The sequence below is a fragment of the Anopheles marshallii genome, chromosome 3 (assembly GCF_943734725.1).
Source record: "Anopheles marshallii chromosome 3, idAnoMarsDA_429_01, whole genome shotgun sequence".
Lineage (NCBI taxonomy): Eukaryota > Metazoa > Arthropoda > Insecta > Diptera > Culicidae > Anopheles > Anopheles marshallii.
This window is the reverse complement of record NC_071327.1, coordinates 11,796,122-11,818,278: the sequence shown is the minus strand read 5'-3', so window position 1 is coordinate 11,818,278 and position 22,157 is coordinate 11,796,122. Positions and strand designations below refer to the sequence as shown.

The 22,157-nt window shown below is 41.2% G+C and overlaps 2 protein-coding genes across 2 annotated transcripts in view; one reads left to right on the top strand and one right to left on the bottom strand.

Moving 5' to 3' along the window:
• Positions 1-6,755: 6,755 nt before the first annotated feature.
• On the top strand, positions 6,756-7,400 carry LOC128710825 (uncharacterized). Its single transcript, XM_053805678.1, has one exon. The coding sequence runs from the start codon at positions 6,756-6,758 to the stop codon at positions 7,398-7,400; it is 645 nt and encodes a 214-aa protein (XP_053661653.1).
• An 869-nt stretch (positions 7,401-8,269) lies between these two features.
• The window catches only part of LOC128716320 (nephrin-like), a 51,240-nt gene continuing 37,352 nt past the window's right edge, over positions 8,270-22,157 (bottom strand). The window contains exons 10-18 of the mRNA XM_053811239.1: positions 20,037-20,190; positions 16,710-16,821; positions 13,698-13,779; positions 11,640-11,781; positions 10,067-10,251; positions 9,725-9,969; positions 9,316-9,427; positions 8,604-8,662; positions 8,270-8,509 (exon numbers count right to left, since the gene is read on the bottom strand). Coding sequence (XP_053667214.1) covers positions 8,270-8,509; positions 8,604-8,662; positions 9,316-9,427; positions 9,725-9,969; positions 10,067-10,251; positions 11,640-11,781; positions 13,698-13,779; positions 16,710-16,821; positions 20,037-20,190 — 1,331 coding nt within the window. The remainder of the gene's footprint in view (positions 8,510-8,603; positions 8,663-9,315; positions 9,428-9,724; positions 9,970-10,066; positions 10,252-11,639; positions 11,782-13,697; positions 13,780-16,709; positions 16,822-20,036; positions 20,191-22,157) is intronic.

Below are 22,157 nucleotides of genomic sequence, written 5' to 3'. Positions count from 1 at the left end.
TGGTGGCAGTAACATTTTAAAGTGTTGAAACACACAGTTACGAACTGTTTTTTTCCGTTTCTTCTCCCAATAACATAGCTGCACGGCAGGTGTGGGCATCGCAGCCCTGCAACTCTTTTGAGTGGCACGAGACTGCGCGGTGCCGTATGCAAAAAAAAAAAAACGTTTACGTGAAGGTGACACTGTACGGTGTTATGTTACGGCCGAACGATGGTTACGTTTATGTGTTACGCTTCGGTTTTGCGATGAGACTTTCGGTTTGTGTGTGGCACCGGCTGAGATACGGCCCCCGTTTTGATGACGTTTAGAACGTGTTGAAGACGTGTAGACAAGCTAGTCGTTAAAGCCAAACCCGGACTAGCGCACCATCGAGACAGTGTGCTCGGAAGCTATCAGAATCTAATACTATTCTACGCTAAGGAAACGTTATAAATGTATACAGTTCGGTTGCTGAGGCAGCAAAGAAACCCCCGTTGACAAGACAAGGAAGAATACCTACCATCCATAAATTGCTCGTTGTTGACAAAGCAACATTTAGGAAACAAAACAAACCCCAAACTTACCATTTATCTGGCTGAATGTATGAAGTGATCGTGTGTCAGAAACCGTTTGCCAGTGCCCAGATGGACCGGATGTTTTTTGTACATTAGATCGAAAGGGTAACCTCGGTCAAGCGTTTCAGAGGATAAGAGAAATGGAGAAGTAAAAGGAAAAGAACACTGCTGTCTACTTGGTGGATGTTGTAGCAAAGATGGCGCACTCGTTATGCGAGCGGTGCATACCACGAGTATAGTCGATGAAAAGAGGATTCTTATTCTTAGGAGTTAGAAAAGGAAATTGCAAAACTAGAGATGGTAAATGATAGACGATGCGTATTGTTTGTGAAAAAGGCTATTTGTGTGTTGGTGCGAAGAAAGCATCCCGGGTGACAATGTTCTGTTTTAAGCTGCAGCAAAAGCAAGGCAACATGCTTGAGCGTTATGAAGCGTTACTATTTTTTGAACTGTTAGCACATTCTGGTTGTACAGCGTATTTAAGACACTTTGGTTTATTAAAAAAAAAAAAAAAACCATTCATCGTCTATCGTAATATTTGACCAAATCATGCAAGAAGAAGGGATAAAGGAACAACACGAAAGGAAACCAATACGGCCAAAAAAAAAAACAACATAGAAATCCAACAGACAAACTGTAAGATACATTCCAAATTTTACTTGTACATACCAGTAATAACACTCACGGATAAGTGTGGGGTACGGCAGCAAAACTAGCGCACCATCGAATGGGTGGGTTCGTTGTGATGATCGCAAACAAAAAAACAAATAATTGATTGAAATTTAAAGTACTAAAAAATACAGCACTTCAAAAACTAACCCCGTCAAGGGTGACCATAACTCGAGTTGTGGCAAAATGCGTGGCAAGATAAAACTTCTGGACAATACGAAAATGGAAAAAAGCAAAAACATTAGACAACGTATATGAGACGAATCTGTGTGTGTGTGTGAGGGGCGTAATGCGAACGCCCGTTTATTGCAATTCATCACTTTAATTCATCTTTAGGCAAGTTCAAACTAGATTCAACTTCACATACACATGGGTGGTGGGAAATGGAAATATGAAAACTCATCCCATGCACACAAGGCATGATTTACATGATCGACGGAATGGAACATTTAGACAAAAAGAAAAAGAAGCCGATAAGAAAAAAAAAACAACTACCACTATACACAGTGAAGAGTGTACTAAAACCAGTTACTATAGTTCAGGTTACATTGCAAGGCCTACCAAAAAAAGGGCTGCCATTTTTCTTGGGTTGTAGCTAAATGTAGCTAAATGTAAATTGCACCAATACAGATAGCAGAAAGCAGCAGCAGTAGCAGACATCACCATCCCATCGCGATGGTACGATGGCTAGTGTTAGGTTACTACATCCATTGCAGAGATTAGCATGTGTGTGTGTGTGTGTATAAAAGTCGTAACTTACAACGTGCTTAGCGTGGGCTTAGCGAAATGTTAGTTTGTGATCGTTATGTTTGCATTAAAAAAAAAAAACAATGGGTGGGCTTGTAAAGTTTGGTTTACGAACAAGCATTCATGCTTAAACGCTGCTAGCAAGCCACAAAACCCACCCCCCTCGCGGTGAAGTTTTGTGGAATGTCCCAGAACAAACAAAAAATCTTAGCCAATACTACTCCGTTCCATTGCTGTCAGTTTGCCCTAGCCACTCCTGTCATCGGCTGTCATCGACTGAGCGGGATGGAAGGATAGGCAGACGATGTTAGTAAATTATACTTTCACTTGTGTCTTGGCTTGCGCTAGTTGAATAATTCTATGACCTGAACGACGTGTGAAATGAAACGAGCTTAGTTTGGGTACTTGTGTTTGTTATCATGGGAGTAAAATTAAAACAGATGAAGGCAAAAACAAAAGACATGACCTTATCTCCAAATCACTAATACAAATTGAATAGTTTCGTTGTTGATTTCAAAAGAAAATAATTCAAACAGTATAGAAACAACTATAATACAGGACGAGGATTAAATTAATCGGTGTAGGTGTAGGTGGGTGAAAGCGCAAACAAACAAATCTGGTTGTTAGTCGAATAATTAGCAAATGTGCCTGATTGATTTCGTGTTTGCCTTTACTAATCACAAATAGAGCAAATTCATCTTGCGTTACGATTTGGATGTGTTGAATGTTTGACTTCACGAAGACAGAAATGAACAGTAAAAATTCCCGTTTTCCGCTTTTGTTACATTGCAAAAAAGGGTTATATTAAGAGATGTTAAGAAGAATTTATGAAAACTTTCAATGAAACCGCACGATACAAAATGAACGAGCAGCAATAAGCGAACCGGATTCGAGCAACGATCGAACGATGCATTATAAACATTTGCTTTTATGAACATGGCGAGTAACGCAGCGTGTGATGGAAAAGCAGAAAAGTGTGACCGATTAGTATGATAGTGTCGTTGATTTCTTGGTTCCTCTTCCTTCTTTTAACTCGCAAAGCCCCTTATGAGCCCCGTTTTACGAACAGAAACACTAAACCGAAAGCGGTAACAGCGTTCCAAAACATACAAAAACACACACTATCGTTATCTCTTAAAAAAAACACACATTTGTCATTTATATCGTGTACCGCCAAGCTTGTACATTTACTAACTAAGCATCTATACGAAACGTTACGAGCAAAACTGACCGTTGCTAGTGTATCAGCGTACGGGCAGTAGAGTCATTTACACGCTCACTCACTACACACCCATACATTAACTTGCCACATACAATTTTTTCCATATCACGTCAGAATTCAACGCTCTCATGCTATTTCATAATCTGTTCCAAGCGACTATATTTCCATGGGAATCATCTAGCGTTAGTACACGAGTTAGCAGTTACGAGGGGCAGGTAGAAGGTACGGGTTGCAGTGCGAAGGAGGATATATTAGGCAAAGTGGTGCAAAATAAAATCGTAAAGGCTAGCTAAAGATCGAATCGTACCGATCCCCCAAACTAACACAATCGAAACGAGGAGTTGCGGCAGTGAAGGGTGAAGTGAATCGGGGTGAAAGGCCGGAATAATAATTTTATATAATGTCTTCCATATAGTACTGTAATGTAATGCAGCGTAAGCAACACATAGTTATAAACTACACAAGTACACGGCTCTACGATGATGTTGACAGTGGACGATCATCTTCTATGAATCAATGTGGTACAAGGTCAGAACCGGGAGGTGCGGCAGGAGGTTCTTCTGGTTCCGCTTCCAGGTGGGATTCTAGCTGGAGTAGGGTTGAAATCTATCCACAACTCCAAATTGACGACGGAATGATGTTTGTTTATTTGAACAAATTATATATACATATATATATATACATAAAAAAACCTATAGAAATCTAATTAAAAAACGACACACACACACTCTAGCTAGCTATTAAGGTATCTACAATATTTTAAATGGAACCATAGCTGATTCTCTGTACTGGCACGAAAGGTAAACATAGAGGAAACGAGGAAAACTTTTCCCTTTGCTAGTAAGGAGAAAGCGAGATAAAAATCAAAATCAATTCAGTACGATGAACGAATGTGTTTTATTGTATCAGATTCAACTTCAGAAATGGGTTTCGTTTGCTGTTTTTTTATGATTTTGATCGAGCCAGTCCCTTTCCAGGAGAAGCAATTCGAACTGTTTAGGCTGGGACAGTGTTACGCTGGCAAAGAAAAGTGTTTTTCTTGACATAAACAAAAGAAACTGGAAAAATAAAGTTTTCCTTTCACTTTGACAGCACACGATCCCGATGGTTCTTGTGTGGTCGGGTGACATTGGGAAATGTGAATGCAGCAAACGAGACGAAAAAAACAAGATGGTGAACAAAACTGAAGTGAAAATAATTAGATAGTTCGATATTGTAATTGCACTTTAAACACAAGAAACAAAAGAAATAACAACAAATAAACCATCAGACATAACAGAAAAAAAATTATACGAAGATTTCATAAAGTATGAAAACGATCCATAAACAAGGAAACATCAGCAAAAGAACAAAAGCCACACACTCACACACATATACAATTAATAAATATAAAAAATCACCTTTGTATTCGAGATGGATGAATGGGTTTGCGTGGTGCACCCGTTTCAGTTGCTCGAACTCGAAGAAACATTTGTAAATAACATCAAACAAAGGAAACAGACACATAGAAATGGAACAACCATACGCAAACTAGCACGGATCTGGAAAGCAGAAAGTAAACGTACAGCGAAACGGAAATTTTGATGATAGTTTCCGTCTGGAACGGTTAAATTACAGCAGAAGTAAAAAAAGAAATTGGAGATGTTTTTAATTTGAATTTGAATTTTTAGCTTATAAAATTATTTTTATCTTAAATCATTATTCGTACACCAAAATAGAACCTTAATAAAAAGGACATACCAGTTTAATATGGCATTTTTGTCATGCGAATTGCATTAGCGCGAGTGTTACGAACAGCGAATTGCATACTTTGGAGAGTTCCCCTGATTTTCATCCCAGTTTGCGACCGTTTGAGATATACGCCTGAAGTAATGCAATTCACATGACATCGTTGTCTTCTTGTGTTTACTACTTCAGTTAGTACGAACCGTTCTGCTGGAGGATTGTTTTTCCTGCGAAGAATACCCAAAAAAACTGTTCAGTAGATCAGTTTTCATTTCCAGGCTTATAGAGGTTGTATGTGTCGCACAAATTTTGTAATACAATATCATCGGCGAGACAGCTACTTGAAACGTGCATATCAGTTGTTCAGGTTGTATGTATTTTGTCCGCTGTGTTTATGGTCAATTGTGAGTAATTTTGTTCTTCAACCACCCGATTGTAAACCAATCACATATCAGGAATCAAAACATTTCAAATGTGTAAACTTTTTGCGTTTTTGGCATGAACTTACATGATTTATACAGAATAATAATCGAATAATCGAAAAAGGTGTACCGCACTAAGATTATGTTGACATAGCCGATCTCTTTTCGCGCACCGCTGGGGTTATTGTTGTAACTCACGAGGAGTCTGTTAATTGAAGAATGATTTTATTTAACAGAGGATGATAAAAACAGGACTAATATCTAATTCAATTCGATTAATTCCAACAAGTTGTTTAACCTTATGTCGAAAATGCATTCCATTTCACTATCGAAAATACAGACTATCAGTGCGGCGAAGAAGAAACCACCTGGGGAACGAAATTTGCAATGACAACATTCCACAAGCACGATGAACGATAGTGAAGCTAGAAATAACCGTAGTCACACAGTCATACCTTACACGAAAGGAGGAAAAATACATTTGAGCAACAAAATGAAAAGCAAAAACATATTTGGAAACATTTAAGTGTACAACAGAAACAGACAAACTATCAAACCATAGTACACCCTACAACACATTCGTCGCCCAGATCAACCTTCCGCATACAAGGACGATACCAAAAATTAAATCAATCACAATCGATTTGGCCTCCAGCCAGAGTAGTGGCAAAAGGGTCGGCCACAAGGGTGGTAATGGGAGCTGTTTTCGTGCTTATTAAAAAGTGCGGCTGTATGTTGCGTAACTGAGGAAGGTGATAAGGTTGTTGGAAGTTGTAACATAAATTAAATCAACTCGCCGAAAGCATGGATCATGTTTTAAGCTGCAGGCGAAGGTTAGAAAGTATGTGCGGATAAGAAGGAAATCGAAAAAATACATAGTGGCAGCATAATGAAATAGGAGGAAACCAGTACACACCACGATGGCAAAGATTATTTGCATGCAAGAAATAAGCAAAAGGAAAACAAAAGAACAAGAGAGAAGAAACACAAACAAACACTAACTATTATTAAATAAAGTCGTACAGTGAATAAGTGACAAATAAATTAACTAAAACCGAAAACAGAATGTTTCACCACGCAATATATCACGGTTTTTGGCATGTGTTAATTAAAAAAGTTGTATTTATCTACGAATAGAGTGTTAAATACTATTGAATATGGTTTTTTTCGCTTTTCTGAAATTAATTTAGTAACGGTTTTATTTTCCACGAAATATTTCACTTTAAAAATATCATTGAAATATTTCCAACATCTTGTGTTTACGTCTCTTAGTTCGATGGTTGTGTTGTAATCTGAAATATCCCGTACTTTGACAGCTGAATTCACCATCTCTTTTTAGCAATATTTCTCCTCTCGCTCTACTTTTCGCATATTCACAGGCCAGTTGTTCCAAAACATAAACAGAACGCGGTAACTATGGATAACAAAAAACGTTTTCCGGGTCTAATCGAGCATAATAAAAACTCACCGTTGAAAATACTGGACGTGCGATCGATAAATGAGACACTGCCCACATCCAGCTACACGCTACACAAGACAGAAGCAGCCGAAGAGTCGGATGATTCGTCTGGAAGTGAAAAAGAGTTGGTGATTGACATGGAGGACCCGGAACCCGAGCCGCCGGATCATGAGGATGAGTTTTTCGTGCAACAATTGGGCCTTGAAATACCGCATACAGTGAGCAAAATCGAATTAGCACCACCATCATCGTCATCGCAACCGGCCGCAAAGAATCGGACCAATAGAAGAAAAAGTCAACACATTCGGTTGGAGAATGCGGACATAATGTTTGAGACACCGATGGATCCAGTATTAGCGCCGGAACCAGAACCAGAACAAGATGAGTTGCAAGAAGTCATCGAATCGAATCGTTACATTATGCAGCACATTGCACTGTTGCGTACAACGATAAACCATCTACTCCAGCAGCATCATCAAAGTACGATCGCATTTCCCAACAAAGTGAGTGATTTCGAGACGGTGGAATCATGGATGGAAAGCTACGAGCAGATAAAGTACGATACCTTGCCAGGAACTAGCCAGGCGAAAATGAAAAAATGAGCAAAGCATATTGTACCGCTTTTTACAATGACTTACCATAATGTATAGTAATGTAAAGTGATATAAGCTTACGGCAGAAGTAACTAACAATAAACATCCATTGGTAAAGATGTAGCTTTGATCGTATGATGTTATTTAATGGCTAATCAAAGGTGAGGTTTGGTTATAGGATGACTAAAACAAGGTCCCACCGTATATTTAGATGTAATCTGTTTTATTAAAAATCTTTCCAGAGTGGTCGTGGTACATAAAACAAACGAAAAACTAACATGTGGTGTAAAGGCTTTCCGTAGAAGAAGAGTTGTAAAGTAAAGCTTAGAAAGGAATACGAAATAAGAAGGTCAAATATCCGTCAGTAACTCGCTCTAAAGCATAATTGTTTAAAAACGTTCAGTATTTTTTTATTATTATTTAGATCTGTTTCATAAGTTCACCCCTAACTCGCATTACAATACTCTCGCGTGCTCGCTTTCGAAGACAATTCAAGGATATGCACAATAGTTTCACATTTGTTCATCAGTTTTGTTTTTTTTTGTTAGCTTCGCTTATTTTTCTAACTTGTGTGTCTTTTTTTTTCTTCTTCTTTGCTTTGTTGCTCCATTTTCAATAGAATAGAAAAGAAATAACCACATACACAGGGAGAGGTTTTGTCGCATCACATCGCGTTAGATTGTGAGTGAATGAGTACTTGTATCGGTACGCGAAAGCTACACTCGACGGCTTAGCATAGTTGGCGCGCTGGCAAGTGGCCCAGGAACAACTGCAGAGCACGCTCCGATTCAAGTGGTCGGCCGCTTCGGGCCCGGCCGGGTATCGATGTGTATTGTGCTGACTTTAACAAACGTTTATCGATGCAACGCCGCTGCACGTCAAACGCAGCTTTCGGGTACGCGTGTCGTCAGCAGCCGGTCCTTGATCACGTTGATATCGAGCTCGGAACTACCGGGACCAGCATTGGCGGGTACGGCTTTCGTTGAGGGCAGAATACCGACGATGCTACCGTGCGTCCGGTACTCGAGCGTGTCCTGCGTTGACACGATGGGATGGTCGGCGGTGGCCATTTGATATGTTGCCGGAGTGGATGCAAAGCCACCGTACCGCTGTGCGTCCTAAGAGCGTGAAATGCAAAAAAGCAGAAAGGAAATGTTAATAGGAGGACGTGCTGACTGAGGAAAGATTATTGTATAGTTTGAAAAGCTTTACCTTTTCCCGGGTAGCTGTATCACTGTGCTGCGGTGTCGCTATTAACGGTGTACAGGACACTGAAAGGGAAATGAGACAAATGTTATTTAGGACAAAAGATTAATATGTATTTGCATCCTCAACATCTGATATACATTTTAAACGTTCTCGTTTAAGCTATCCTAAGTGTGAAATATTATTTTTTAATCACTCCTATTTAGTTTAGTTAGTCCTCTTCAGGGATCTTATCGGGTTGGTTAGTTGTACTAATTAGGTGAGACACATTCGGTCCGTGTTCAAATTTCGATCAATCGATGTGATGTCTGATATATAAATGGTATTTTTCATCTTTTTTACTGACAAAAAAACCTCAAGAGGTGTAGGCCTGCCATTTTCAGGTTTTCTTTGCCCCTAAAAACTTGGGTTAAAAATAGCAATAATGCAATAAAAAGCAAAACAGGTCCGCGAGGCATTGCTATCATATCGAACATCACACAAACTGCGATTTTTATTGAATTATCCTTTGGAATTCTGCTTATTTTAATATCCCAACATCAAGCACCAGCGATTATGATTTCTATAACACCCACTCAACCGGCTCGTTCCATTTAACTTCCCCGAGGTCTTTATTTCAGTGAAAAATGCGACATTGCGCTCTACTAGAACCATGCACACATACAACGGATTCGCATGTAATGGATTCACACGCGCCCCGTTACGATGACGCACTTACCCATGTTGAACTGTGCCGGTATGACGTCCGGTTCCGGTTCGTCATCGTTCGAGTCTTTGGAGCAATTTTTCTTTCGCGAACTGTGCCTCCGTAACATTTGCACGTTTTTCAGCTGCAAAAAAAAAAAAACCGCGCAGAGAAAATAGATAAAATGGAAACAAATTAATTGCGCTTCGAGTAGTCGACGGCAAAAGGCAGGCGTGGCTGCGGGCGTGTTTTGACAGTTGATCCGCGTTGAGAGATGAAAAGGTCACTGGTACAATTAACGAGCTTTGGTGGCAATTTCCCCCATCTTCAACCAACGGCCTGTTTGTGTGTGTGTTTGAGTTGATCTTCAAACGATACCCGGCGGAGTAGGTCCAAAGGTGTGTCGGCAGGCCACTAGTGATGGTAACCTTTTCGAACGTACCTTCAAACAGTGCGCACCACATTCGTACTCGTCCGGCAGGAGCACGTTCTTCGTCTGCTGCTCACCACTTTTATCGCTCGCATCGCCACGTTTGGCGGCGCCACGGCAACACCATCCGCTGGCATCCGCGAAGCACCGGTTCAGGTATGTTTTGGTGGAAATTGATAGAGCCAATATTATGACGGTGAGCAAAATGCCCACGGCTATCGGTAGCCACTCGACGCTGTCCGTCCGGCGTTCGGTTGCTGTGGGCGTGCGGGGAAAGACCAGACCAAAAGAACCGGTGGGAAATGAGGAAGGTAATCGAAGTGGTAACGCGCGAGAGCTGCCGCTGGTACTTACCGGGCCGATAGGGCTGAATGCGACCAATTTCAAAGTCCTGTATTAGGACGGGTGTGCTGCGACCCTTCTGATTGATTGCGTACACCACGCAGGAGAGCGAATTGTTCTCGAGTGTCATCAGTGCGCTCAGCTTCTCCAACCGGTCCAGCACGAAAAGTGGTTCATTTTTGTTGGAAAAATTAAACCTACAGTAATGGGAAATTTGGGAAATGGTTGAGTAGATGTTTTTTTTATAAGTCGTGAAATAAAAAAAAACAACAATCTTAATTTGAACAGGTTTTTTTTCTTCTTTAGAATATTACTGCAAGCGAAGAGGAATATTTTTTATCTTGAAGTTGAGCTTTCTAAACAGATTAGAGCCGGTTAACCTTTTATATCCTAGCGCATGAAATTTTTACGTAAAAATTCTCGTTTTTGAAATGCTGTATTTAATAAACTAAATGACTCAGCTTATTTTTAACGGTATCAGATGATAATTTATGAGCGCTTTTAGTGCCAGGAACACTTCGTGGGATATTTTTGGTCATTTGTATAGTATTTTGTAGTGTTCAAAGTTTAACCGAAGAAATGAGCATTGAAAGTTTTACAATTTTATAATTCAACTTGTGATAAAATGATAATAGACAATCTTTACAATATATTATTGAACAACATTCGATGAAAATGGCGGTGACGATGGCCCGCAGAAGTGTATTGGTAGCGGCACCAGGCTTCACATGAACGGACCGGACATCCGGCTACGTGGTAAAACTAGGTCTAGTAAGCCAGAAATGGCCATGGCCTTGTCACTGGTTACACCAAGGAGAAAAATTAAATTCCCCTACTCTTTTTTGGATAATTTCTAGACATACTACAAAGTTTATTGTCATTTAAATTCACATTTCGAAGCCTCTGGATGTAAAGGGTTAATAAAGCAATATCATTTGTAGTTAGTTGTCTGTTTTGCTTGGTGTCTAATTTTATAATTCGTTTATATCAATAGAATATACAATATGCGATTTGTATTGTGGATTGCATAGATTTAGGCAAATTAAGCATAGTAAAGTAGTACACTAGTCTGATCTTTTAACGAGTCTTAAGCAATAAAGTCGTTTAAAGCAGCCAGCAGTAAGCCGAAAAAGCAACGGATGTAATATCTTTGAAACGTTTTTTTTCTTAAGCTTAACTGAGCTTTAGTCTCGTTAGAAGAAAGCTTTTTATTTGGTTGACTGATTATCCCGGTATCAGTTTTACAGCAGACGCAATATCCATGTCAGATTATTGGATAAACTAAAAAAAATCCGATCATTTAAAGCTCATAATCATGTGAGGTGTACAAATGCTTGACTTTCGAACAGGATGTTTGTTTATTTGTTGCTGCAAGTTGAGTCTGGATACTATAGCCACACCACATTTACTACGTTGTTTCAACTGATTCTTTTGCACTCGAGTGCTTAAAGCTTGCTGCTGTATGTGTTCTCCATGGGATCGTTGCTTGATAAGACACAACCGCTTGAATACGCAAAAAACCCGGTGCCCCACTCAGGGAGGGAGAAATGAAATCATCCCCCACCCCCCGTCGTAAAAGTCTTACCGTCGGGTTCCGGTCCTTTTCGATATAAGCTCGAGCACAAACACTTGCGGTAAGCCTCCGTCGTAGCCGGGTGTGCACTGGATTTCCGCAAACTGTTGCGTCCGGTTCGGCAGACTGCAATTACTTACCGGTGACGGTAGATCTGACACAGCCGGAAGTTGAATGTCACGGGATAAAGCAGCACCAAAAAACGAACGCAACCCGGCCCGAAAAAAAAACGAAATCAAACAAACAAAAATGGAGAAACGTTAGTATCAGGTGCGTGTTTTGATACACGACATTACCCAAGGGAGGACGATCGAGGATGCTGATGGGATTTGTGCGAACGTTTCTTGTGTGTGTGTGTGTGTGTGCGGGTTGGACACTGGTTGAGCCAAACCACGGTTTGCGCGCTGGACATGCGTTGCGTGCGGAACGGATATTCTTTTTCGGATTAAATGCGATGATTGGAATTGGAAATAGAAACGATTTCTTCGTGCGAATTCGCCCGGGGCCTTTCAGCGCACCGGTAAATTCCGGCAAGAAGAAGTGCGAAACTGAGCTCGTATTTTTGTTCTTCTTTCGAAGGAACCAACCATTTCAAACGTGCGAAAAGAAAGAAACCTGAGGGGCACGAACACGGGACGAGAGGGACAAAACACTGAAATGGAGAAAGCCTGCACGGGTTAGTTTCGTGCACCGAGCAGCAGATGGCGCTGCAGCGGGCAATAGACACGTTAACGCCAGCTTTCCAAGCCATGCTGGGAAGGGACCAGAAAACGAATAGCAAACAAACGAAAAAGGAAGAAAATACGTTCCACTTTGGGCACTTCTGTCGCATTGCACGCAAACCCGGTTCATGCCGTCAGCGAAAGGATAATGACCGAATCGGAGTGGATGAAATTCGAACTGAGCAAAGAGATGGGAAACAGGCTGCGGGTACGAGAAACAACACACGAGGAGAATAAAAACACAAGCAGGCTAGAAAGTAGGATCCTGACAGTTTCCAATGTCACCAGTATCAAGCGCAAGGACCAAACGGTCGAACCGGCCGATAGCCATGGTGAGTGAGAAGTAGGATGAGATAAGGAGAGGGCAAGGGAGAGAAAGAGAGGGGGGGGGAAGGGGGGGGGGGGAGGACAAAAAATCCTGATGTGCAAAATGATTGATGCCCACGGTTCTGTCGGATCGGGTTGGTAGATGGAATACTGTCACTATCACACGTGTGCAAACATACTATCCTATATAGACGGAGGCACACACACACACACACACACGTACAAAACAAGGTCGAAAAGCTCGAAGCATCGTAGCCGGAGACGTACGTACGTCCGGAGTATTAGAGATGACACACGGTGTAGATGATTTGTTATTGGGGCTTCATTTCGCAGGACGCAGGACCCGGTTCGCGGGTCGCGGTGTGGTAAAGTGCCGGCAAAACATGGAAGGTTTGCTTATTTGTTTTTGCAAGCCAGCGTTTGCGTTGCGGTCGACGAACATGTGAGGAGCAAAATAGATCGAAATCGACTGGAACCGGGCCGAACAGGCGGCGGGTGTGTGTTCGGGTTGGCCAGCGCTAGGGCTGGGTGTTATTTTTGTTTCCCATTTAATCCGTTCACGATTCACGAACCATTTCCACGCCACCGCAGCGGCATTGCGTAGCTTGCATTTGACAGCCGATGTCGAACCCTTGGCCCCCCCCCCCCCCCCGGTACCGATGGCCGATGGCGCACTGGTGAACCGGTGAACAGCACATGATGTTGATGCGGTCAAACGAAACTACCGCCCCACACATACACGTGAGCTTGTCTGTCTTCCTAGGCCCAATAGCGTTTGTGTATGTATGCGAGCGTATGAAATGTTCGATTGGCACACAGACTGGTTGGTTTGAGGTTGATACGGGGATTTTTTTAGGTCGAAGGGATGGAGCGTGAGGAACGATTGTACGAAAGAATCCCCAATCTAGGTTAGGTTTGGAGTGCTGGGATGATATTGATTTTGCGGACCCCTCGTTCGTCCTCCCTTACGTTCGTATAAACCTTTCCTAAAAGCAAACCAACAAAAAAAAAACATCATTACCTGCCAGGATGAGCTGAAACGTGCACGGTTGACTTTGAGGGCCAACTTCGTTAACGGCCCAGCAGGTTAGTGTACCGTAGTCCTGCAAAGATAGAATAAATAATAAGTGAAGAGACGAGACAAAGCCCCCCGAAAGAAAAAGGAAGAAGAAAACAAACACAAGAGAGAGAAAGAGAGAGCGAGAGAGAGAGAGAGAGAGAGAGAGAGAGAGAGAGAGAGAGAAAGGTTACTGTACGAACGTAACAGTGTGCTGATGCTACAATCTACATGAACTAGAACAAAGTGAAGATGACAAATCGATGACAGGATGAAGCTTTCTTTACAGTGACACGTTTGCAAACATTCGTTGTGGGCAGCATTTTGAGCAACAGAGTAGGCATGAATTTTGTAACGGAAGTTCGTCGTTGCCATGGCTTTCCAGTGGCACATTTGATTACAGATTACGGTGGAGTGTCATGCTGCTTAATTAAAACGCTATCAGGTTGATACAACATCGGCATGCCGCGTAAGCCTAGCGAAGTATTTTTCATTAGAAGAAGGCGTTGCTTTGACAATAGAAGTGTATGCTTTAAATTTCATAACGAAATGTTCAGCTTTTGTGAACATTCCATTTTTAGCCTCGACGAGGATGAATATTTTAGAGAGCAATTTCAGGATAAGTCAATCATGTCCTCATGTCATTGGGATCGTACAAAACTAAATTAATCATAAAATGTACGTAAAATGTTCTTCTGAACAGCTTCAACATTCTATTTCCTGCATGGAGACGCCTGGTAGTTTATGTATAAGCGTATGGTGACTTGAGTCCATTGAACGCCTGGTATAATATATGAATTTAGTAGTCAGTCCAGATAAATCAATAGAGTAAAAGTACTTTTTTCCACACCACAAAACTATTTTTCTTCATAGAGAATGGTCAGGCCGTATTGCTTTAATCTATTAGAATCTTATCTTCGAATGTGAAGATAACAATGCAAGCCTAGGGTGGAGTGAAGAGTTTAAAATGATATTTCACTACAAGATATTTACTCTCTTTTTTAATTAAACTAAAAACTAAGCGCACGTCAGGTACTAGGCGTCTCCATGCAAATGACCAGGCGTCTCCATTTAAGAAATGGAAATATTAAACGACAGTTTTTGGGCGCAATGTTTCATTATACGGATTTCAAGCAGCAAACAGCAAACTTTAAAACGATGGACGGTTAATGAAGAGTTTACGTTGCGGTACGCAGCTGCCAATGTCTAAATAACAAACATCTATGCTTGCAGCACTGAAAGCAGTACCGGAATGGGTTTATATGCCGACACGTAAATCGCGCTTTCTCCTCTTGTGCGGATACGGAAGTAAGTGACAGATCGTGTACCACCCGTAAAGCTTTGACGATGATGGTGATGGGACCAGACACGTCTCCCTCCACCTTCCTATTGAAGCACAATATACCGCAGAGTAATCGGTTCACTTTTATGCATAATTCGATGCCAACCGTACATCATAAACCAATTTTACGGACATTTACAACGCGCGGTCGGATCGGGAAATGAATCACCACTTGGTTGGGTGTAGTCTTTCAAAGCGTCCCGCTGCCATATAAAAGCACCAGCTCCGAGTGGAGGGGTAGTAAAGGGATAAGCGAAAACACACTCTCTTGGAGCCACTTTACTGGTGGATAATGTGTAAGCCTTGCTTTAAAACGCATTGAAAAGCACACACACACACCTAAAGTGGAGGAGTGGTACCATCAGAAAGTCCCCTAGATATTTCCGGTGTGCTATCGAAAGCCGACAGCTTCAGGCTGCAGACGGTGTTTTGTTTTTCTTCACGTATTTCCAGCGGGCATACATATACACTGTAAGTCATTTTTCACACGCATAAAAGACGCCGGTTGAAGAGCAACAAAAAAAAAAGGAGACAGCCGGCGGGCAATTTAAAGCAGCGTTAGCACTTGGTAGGGTTCCGTAATCCTTCCGAGTGATGCTTCTTTTTGAGTTACGAGACATTTTGGTGATGGTTTCCCACCGATTGATGAGATTGACGGCGAAATGCTTTCGGGGAGGCGAGAGTTAAATGAGCTCAGCGGGCGTAAGGTGACAGCGGCCCGCAGAACGAGAGCGTGCTGTAAATTGGGCAAACGTTACGAGGTGATTTTATGTTGGGTTTCATCAAATTGCTGATGCAAAAATTAACAACATGTTTGGTAAATTAAATGAAGAATATGCCATAAAAAACATCTACCTTAGAAAAGATGAAGTTGTATAAAGGTTTATATAATGTGAAAGTAATTATCCAAAACTTGAAGTATAAATAGTTTATTACTATGATAATTAACCTAAATTGAATTAGTCATTAAGAAATATTATTATTAATATCAATATCAATAAATATATTAATATAATATTTACATTTTCAACATCTTAGGTGATCATAGACGTTAAAATTATCGCAAATTTACAAATTAGTAGTTAAATAATTAACTTTAGTAACTGTTCAATTGTAAATTTTGAAATTTATTACTGTGAAACTAAAAAGGGCTTGATCGTCGAATGCAACCACCGACGGTGGCGCCCTCTTTGGCTAAACGATAGAAACTTCTATCCTGCATAATTGGCAGATTATGTTAAAATCTTTGCCAATTTTCGCAATAGAACAATAATAGACCAACAGAAATTAAAATATTTAGACCTATTCTTATTCTACATACAACAATTAAAATAAATTCCTCTTTCATATTTAATAATCTACTAGCTTTCGTTTGTATGATACTGTTACAAATTATTGTAAATGTAAATTGCCAGTATAAATTGAATTTAATCCAATAAATCACTATTCAGGCTGAATTCCGAAGCTTTAAGGTAATAAAAAAGAACATGCGTTGCAACCCACTCCTGAAAATAGCTCAATCCCACATGTACACCCACTTTCAGCCGAATGTGTCATCGAATGTCACGAAATGTGCTTACGTTGTGGGTGCAAACTACTACGTGAAACATTCATCGACCCCGCTGCTCGCTCACCTGATCCGTCACTGGTGCGTAGTTCAGTATGCTGATGTTGCCCTGGCTGGTGTAGCGATGTGCATCGACCTGTAGAATTTCGGCAGTGTTGTTGAATCGCCAGTGAAACGATCTGGGAAGTGGATAAAAGCAACGAAACGGGCTACTCAATCAGACGCACTGTTTGACAAGTTCGGTACTGCTCGAGCACCCGGTGTACCCGGTGGGTGGTGAAGCGTGCTAAAGGTTTTATCTGTTTGTTTCGGGTTTTCTTTGGCGCATCGTAATCCTCCGGAATGTGTCCCCTCGATGTGGGAAAGCTTTCCCTTGAAGACAATTAAAAACTCTTTTTCGGGAAAAGGCTATTAAAACACTTTTAAGCTAGCATTAGCGACAGGATGTAAGGTGAGTCTCTGGCTCACGCTTTCGTTCGCAGAAGGATATTTTGAAGACAATTTCTGGGCGAGACAAGATAAACAAAAAGTAAAAAAAAAAAACATACAAAAGAAATAGAATTTCCTTTTCTACAGTTGGATGGTGTCATCCTAACCGAGGTTTTAGGACACACCGTCCTCAGACACCCGATTCAGGTTGGTCAATAATTAAATAGTTCTTGGAAGACTGTCAGCCCTGCTACACCAACAGGTACAGCGAGCAGCGATAGAGCAAGAAAAAAGCGAAATGGAAATTCCACCCCATCCGGCATAGAGTTTGTCTTGTTAGAAATCATACGGTAAGACTGGAAAAAAAGAGACAAAAAACCAAAATGAATGTTAATAAAATAACGAGACCATTGTAAACGAAATTACCATGCCCGCCCGCCACGGCATCCGGCACCCTGGGTCTCAATTCCCGTCCCGTCCCGTTCGTAATGTGGCAACTTTTTAATAAGTAAACATGCACCGGATCCTTGCACCGAGGCTGCCGTGGTTCACATACAACCAAGCCACGACCGAACGGTGGGGCTGAAGTTGTGGCAGCAAAAATGGCAAAACTTTGGCTCGCGCGCGCACTCCGGCGAGCATCTTCCAGCTGCCCACACGCTCAACCGGGCTGGCAAATGGTTTTCTGCTCGTGGTGGAGATTCTCACCGGTTGGGGTGAGCATGGTTTTTTAGTTTTCTGCTACATATATGGGTATATGTGTGTGTGTGTTTTTGTGTTTAAAATACTTTACCCGATCTGCTCGAAGCTTTCGAAACGGAACGGTTGTATTTGTTTTGTTGCTGTTTTGATTATTTTCTTGGCTGTTGTCTCATAACATTGCACTGACGTGGCTTGTAATCAGCGCACGTATTAATGCAGCCGGCCACAGTGTTTCGTGCGGAATGTTACCGTCCGTCCCTTTCTGCCGAACAACAGCTTGCAGCTGGGGAGTTTTCAGCAAGAGCAAGTTTTGCGCCAAAAGTGGAACTCAAATCAAACAGCGACTACACATCCCATCCCATTCCACCTGAACACGCGTGTATAGTTTTTGGGGCGGTTCATAATGATTCGGGTGGTTGATTATGATGCTTGTTTATTTGTTTATTTTTTTTGTGTCCGCATGTGTTTTGTGTGCATGTATGCGGGTGGCCGTTTTGTACTTTCGCTAAGCTCGGCTAATGGGGGCTCACATTTAGCAAACGGCGCACAGGATGCTACTGCTGGAAACCTTCACCACACACCCATACGCGTAAGTCGAGTGAATGAAGTTTGCCCGGTAAGTGAAGTAAACATACGTGTGGTCGTGGTGTTTTGTAGTAAGTCGGCTGAGTTGCCACTGTTTGATAATTTTACGAATAGTTTGCCTGTGCTAACAGATTGTGTTTTGCTGCCGGCTTTTGATGATGCAGGAATGTTTGTTTGCAGTGCATGATGTTTTCAATAATGCATGACAAACTATTAGGATGGCTTAGAAGAAGAAACACTAATTAAAATTGCACAAAAAACGCATGCAAGGTGGGAAACGCTTTATAAACGATCCACGAAACACTTCATAAAATTGTGTGACCCACTTTATTTAGCAGAAAACTAAATGTTATAGCAAAACTTGCACAAAACACGATAAAAAGGATGCATTACTATGAGCATTTCACCTAATGAAACCATGGAAAGTTTGTCTTCAGCAGGTATAACCCATCAATTATGTAATAAATCATGTACGCCTAAATGTATGCACCATACAAGACAGTTGAGTCGCGTTAGCATTGTATACGCAATGAATAATTAGTAGTCGTGTGGTTGAATTTATTGGTGATACAAAAATTGTAGCAATCTATCGTTCGATCGTTACATCTTGCAAGGTCAAGGTGTATACAGTTTCAAGGTAGGAATAAGGTACATCAGACCGAATCAAATTGTCTGCGATGCGATATCATGTTTTTCTGGCACATTCTATTCTGTATGATGAAGCACTTCAATATGAAACCTTTTCTTTCCCAACTAAAACGTTCTTCTCCTATGCATTAGTTTCAGTAATTTTACTTATGCCATCAATAAAAATTTAAAGAGATAACACAATTTTAGTAATAATATGCTTTCAAAAGCTACTTCTTTTATATTTAATATATTTGCCAAGCGCAAAGAAAACTTAAGCATAACCTGCAGTCAGGGTGATAATTATCAATTACTCAATTGCTACTAGTTTGCTAGTCGCTACAGGTGTCTGAATCCTTACATACGTTAGCATCTTCGTAAAGTAGTAAAAAAACCACCACCAGGTCTGTCGGTAAGTGCACCACTGTATTCACGATAAGATATGCCTTAATTAAATCATTTCCTCTGTAATATAATGAAATCCTCATGCACCTTACTCAAACCACCAACGCATTGCGTGCAGTGGATGGTGGGCGTAGGCTTATACTTGTTCTCCAAACAGAAAGATGGTGCGCCCTTGCAACGCGATAGTAACGCCAGCCTGTGGGCCGTGTTGATTTACCTGAAGGAATCATGTCGAATAAAGGAGCTAGCAGTAGGATGCTAGTTCCGGAGCGTCTTGACGTTGGTGTGTAACTAAATGAGTGGGCATGTATGCTCCTTACCAACAGCGGCCCGGTCTGCGTGGTGCGTTTTTCACCAGCACGTAAGTTTTCATGTACTGTGGAATGATGGAATGTTAAGAGTAGGGCAATATATTTGTTGCTCTGTACGCAAGGAAGCATGATAAATTTCGCTTCTCGAGAAATAAAAACCCCAAGCTGAAAAGAAAACGCTTCCTGCAAGCCGGCTGTTTTTTTCTTTCAAACTTCATCCATCCATCCGAGGTACACTCTATAGACCGAGCTGCCAACCCGCTTGAACCAGTCCGTGACGCAAAACGGCAAAATAAAAGAGGGCAGTAGGTAAAAATAAAATAAAATGCACTTACCTGGCTGGTGGGTCGGCGAAAATGTGGCACGGAATTTCCACATTCTCGTTCCGGGACGCGCCAATTAGTATGGTATTCCGGTTGCCTCCGGACAGCTCGCTACCGTTCACGGGCACACTTCCCGCCAGCCTTTCTGTTGCACAGACGGGTACATCTGTAATGAGAGTGCAGCAGCAGCAGCACCAGGCGGCATGCAAAGAAGGGAGTAAGAGAGTCCGTTAATTACTTTCATCAACACGCGTCCCGTATCGTACACGTGGTTTGCGTCCCGGTGAACACACACACACACGTTCATGCTATCCTTTGGCAACCTGCACCCATTCCATTCCCAGAGTGGCATTGGCAGACATTAAAGTCCCAAAAAACCTGCTCGACGATAGTACTGCTGATTCCCATCCACCGTCGGGGTCAGTTATGAACCGCAATGAAATCAAAAAATCATTTCACCTGCATTCGAAGCGAACAGTAGCTACGACTAAATCGGCCACCTAAGAGGGGTCATTGATGCGCACCGGGATAACGCAATGTAGTACGATGTTGATGACGATTTTGCCACATTTTCACCCGGCCATATGAAGGGAAGAGTTTAAATGGGTGTTGTTGTTTTTTTGTTGTCATAAAATGAGCGTCTGTTTGTGGCAAATCTGACGCAAGCCTTACGTGTGCAACAGTGTGCAGAGATGGTACCAAAGCATCGTTTGACATGCGGATGAATACGGTCTATTTGGAAGGGTACCTTTTTTTGTCTTGAAGCAAGATAAGGTGATTATGATGGGGAGATAGTGTGAAACTCATGGTGACTGCTAATGGAAGTGTCGTTGAAACGTGACACACGATTAACGTGGGAACCAAAGTTGACAAAATGCGATGTGGCAGAAAATATGCGAAATAATATGACTCTTTTTGCGGAACAATTAACGACATAGTTTATTAACTTGCTCGAAAATGAGATGGAACATTCAAAACTATTATTAAAATCACTTTCTATTGCAGTTAACGATATGAATGTAGTATTTTTACTTTAAGTGCGCTGTATGTAATCAATAGTTTAATGATTTCGAAATTGCATACTTTAAGGCGTGCACAACCTAGATTAAATGTGTGGCAATCCAATCAGATTTATTTTCCCCTTTTCTACGAAGCACAGCTTATGACACTTTTCAAAAACACTTTTTCATAAAAGCCTTTGACAACTTGACACTTTACAATGAACATTTTGTGGTGTTCCAGTGCTGAGTAATTAGTGGGTAATTAATTTTATTCATAGTAACTTATCGTTAAATATCACATATGCGTATTATTGGGGGGTATTATTGGGTATGCGTGTATTATTGAAAGCATAAATTGCCAATTGCTCGCATAAAGAAACATAATTGTCTGTCTGTCAAATGATTTGAATGTTTTGAATCACTGAATCCTTGCATCAAAAACGCCCTAAAGTATGCAATTTGCAATTAGTCGATCAAAGAGGGCTAAGAGGTATCGGACAGTTAATAGAACCCTAAGTAAAACTCGGAAATTGAAGTCATTAATCAATAAATATTGGTAGTTTTAGAGCAAATTCGACTTGAAAATTGTTGACTCAATCATTATTTAAATGTAATTTTTGTACATGTTGTATTCCAAGTTTGCTTTTAAAATGCAGAAGCATTGAACATTAGTACGCGAGTCGATCATTCTGCAGCCAGCATCTAGTCCGATTTAGTTGTAAATTGAAACACAGATAAATATCGTAGAATCGTTTTAACAATTTCAATTCAACACCTAAATAAGTCTGCTCATTTTACATCAACTGTACTCATTGTGGGTTGTCCGGAATGATTACTGTGGCTGTTGGAGCACACACTAGCAAAATGACACACCTACCCATACACAGGCACGTATACATCATGTTTGATTATCATATCGACCGCATTGCAATTGTTTTCCTCCTCGCCGGAACGTGTCATCCCCGGATGGGCATGTTTCATATGTGGCCAACTAATCGTGGAATTAGTTCCAGTTTGGCGAGGTGATTGGTTAGGCTTCCGGTCAACTGCATCCCTTTCGCACGTAATGAAACTCACCTTTCCGTGAGTGTGACCAGGTTATTGGAAGCAAACGCGAGAGAAGGGCACAAAA

Excerpts from the sequence above, each read along its gene's own strand:
- LOC128710825 (XM_053805678.1), top strand. The coding sequence starts at position 6,756 with ATGGATAACAAAAAACGTTTTCCGGGTCTAATCGAGCATAATAAAAAC.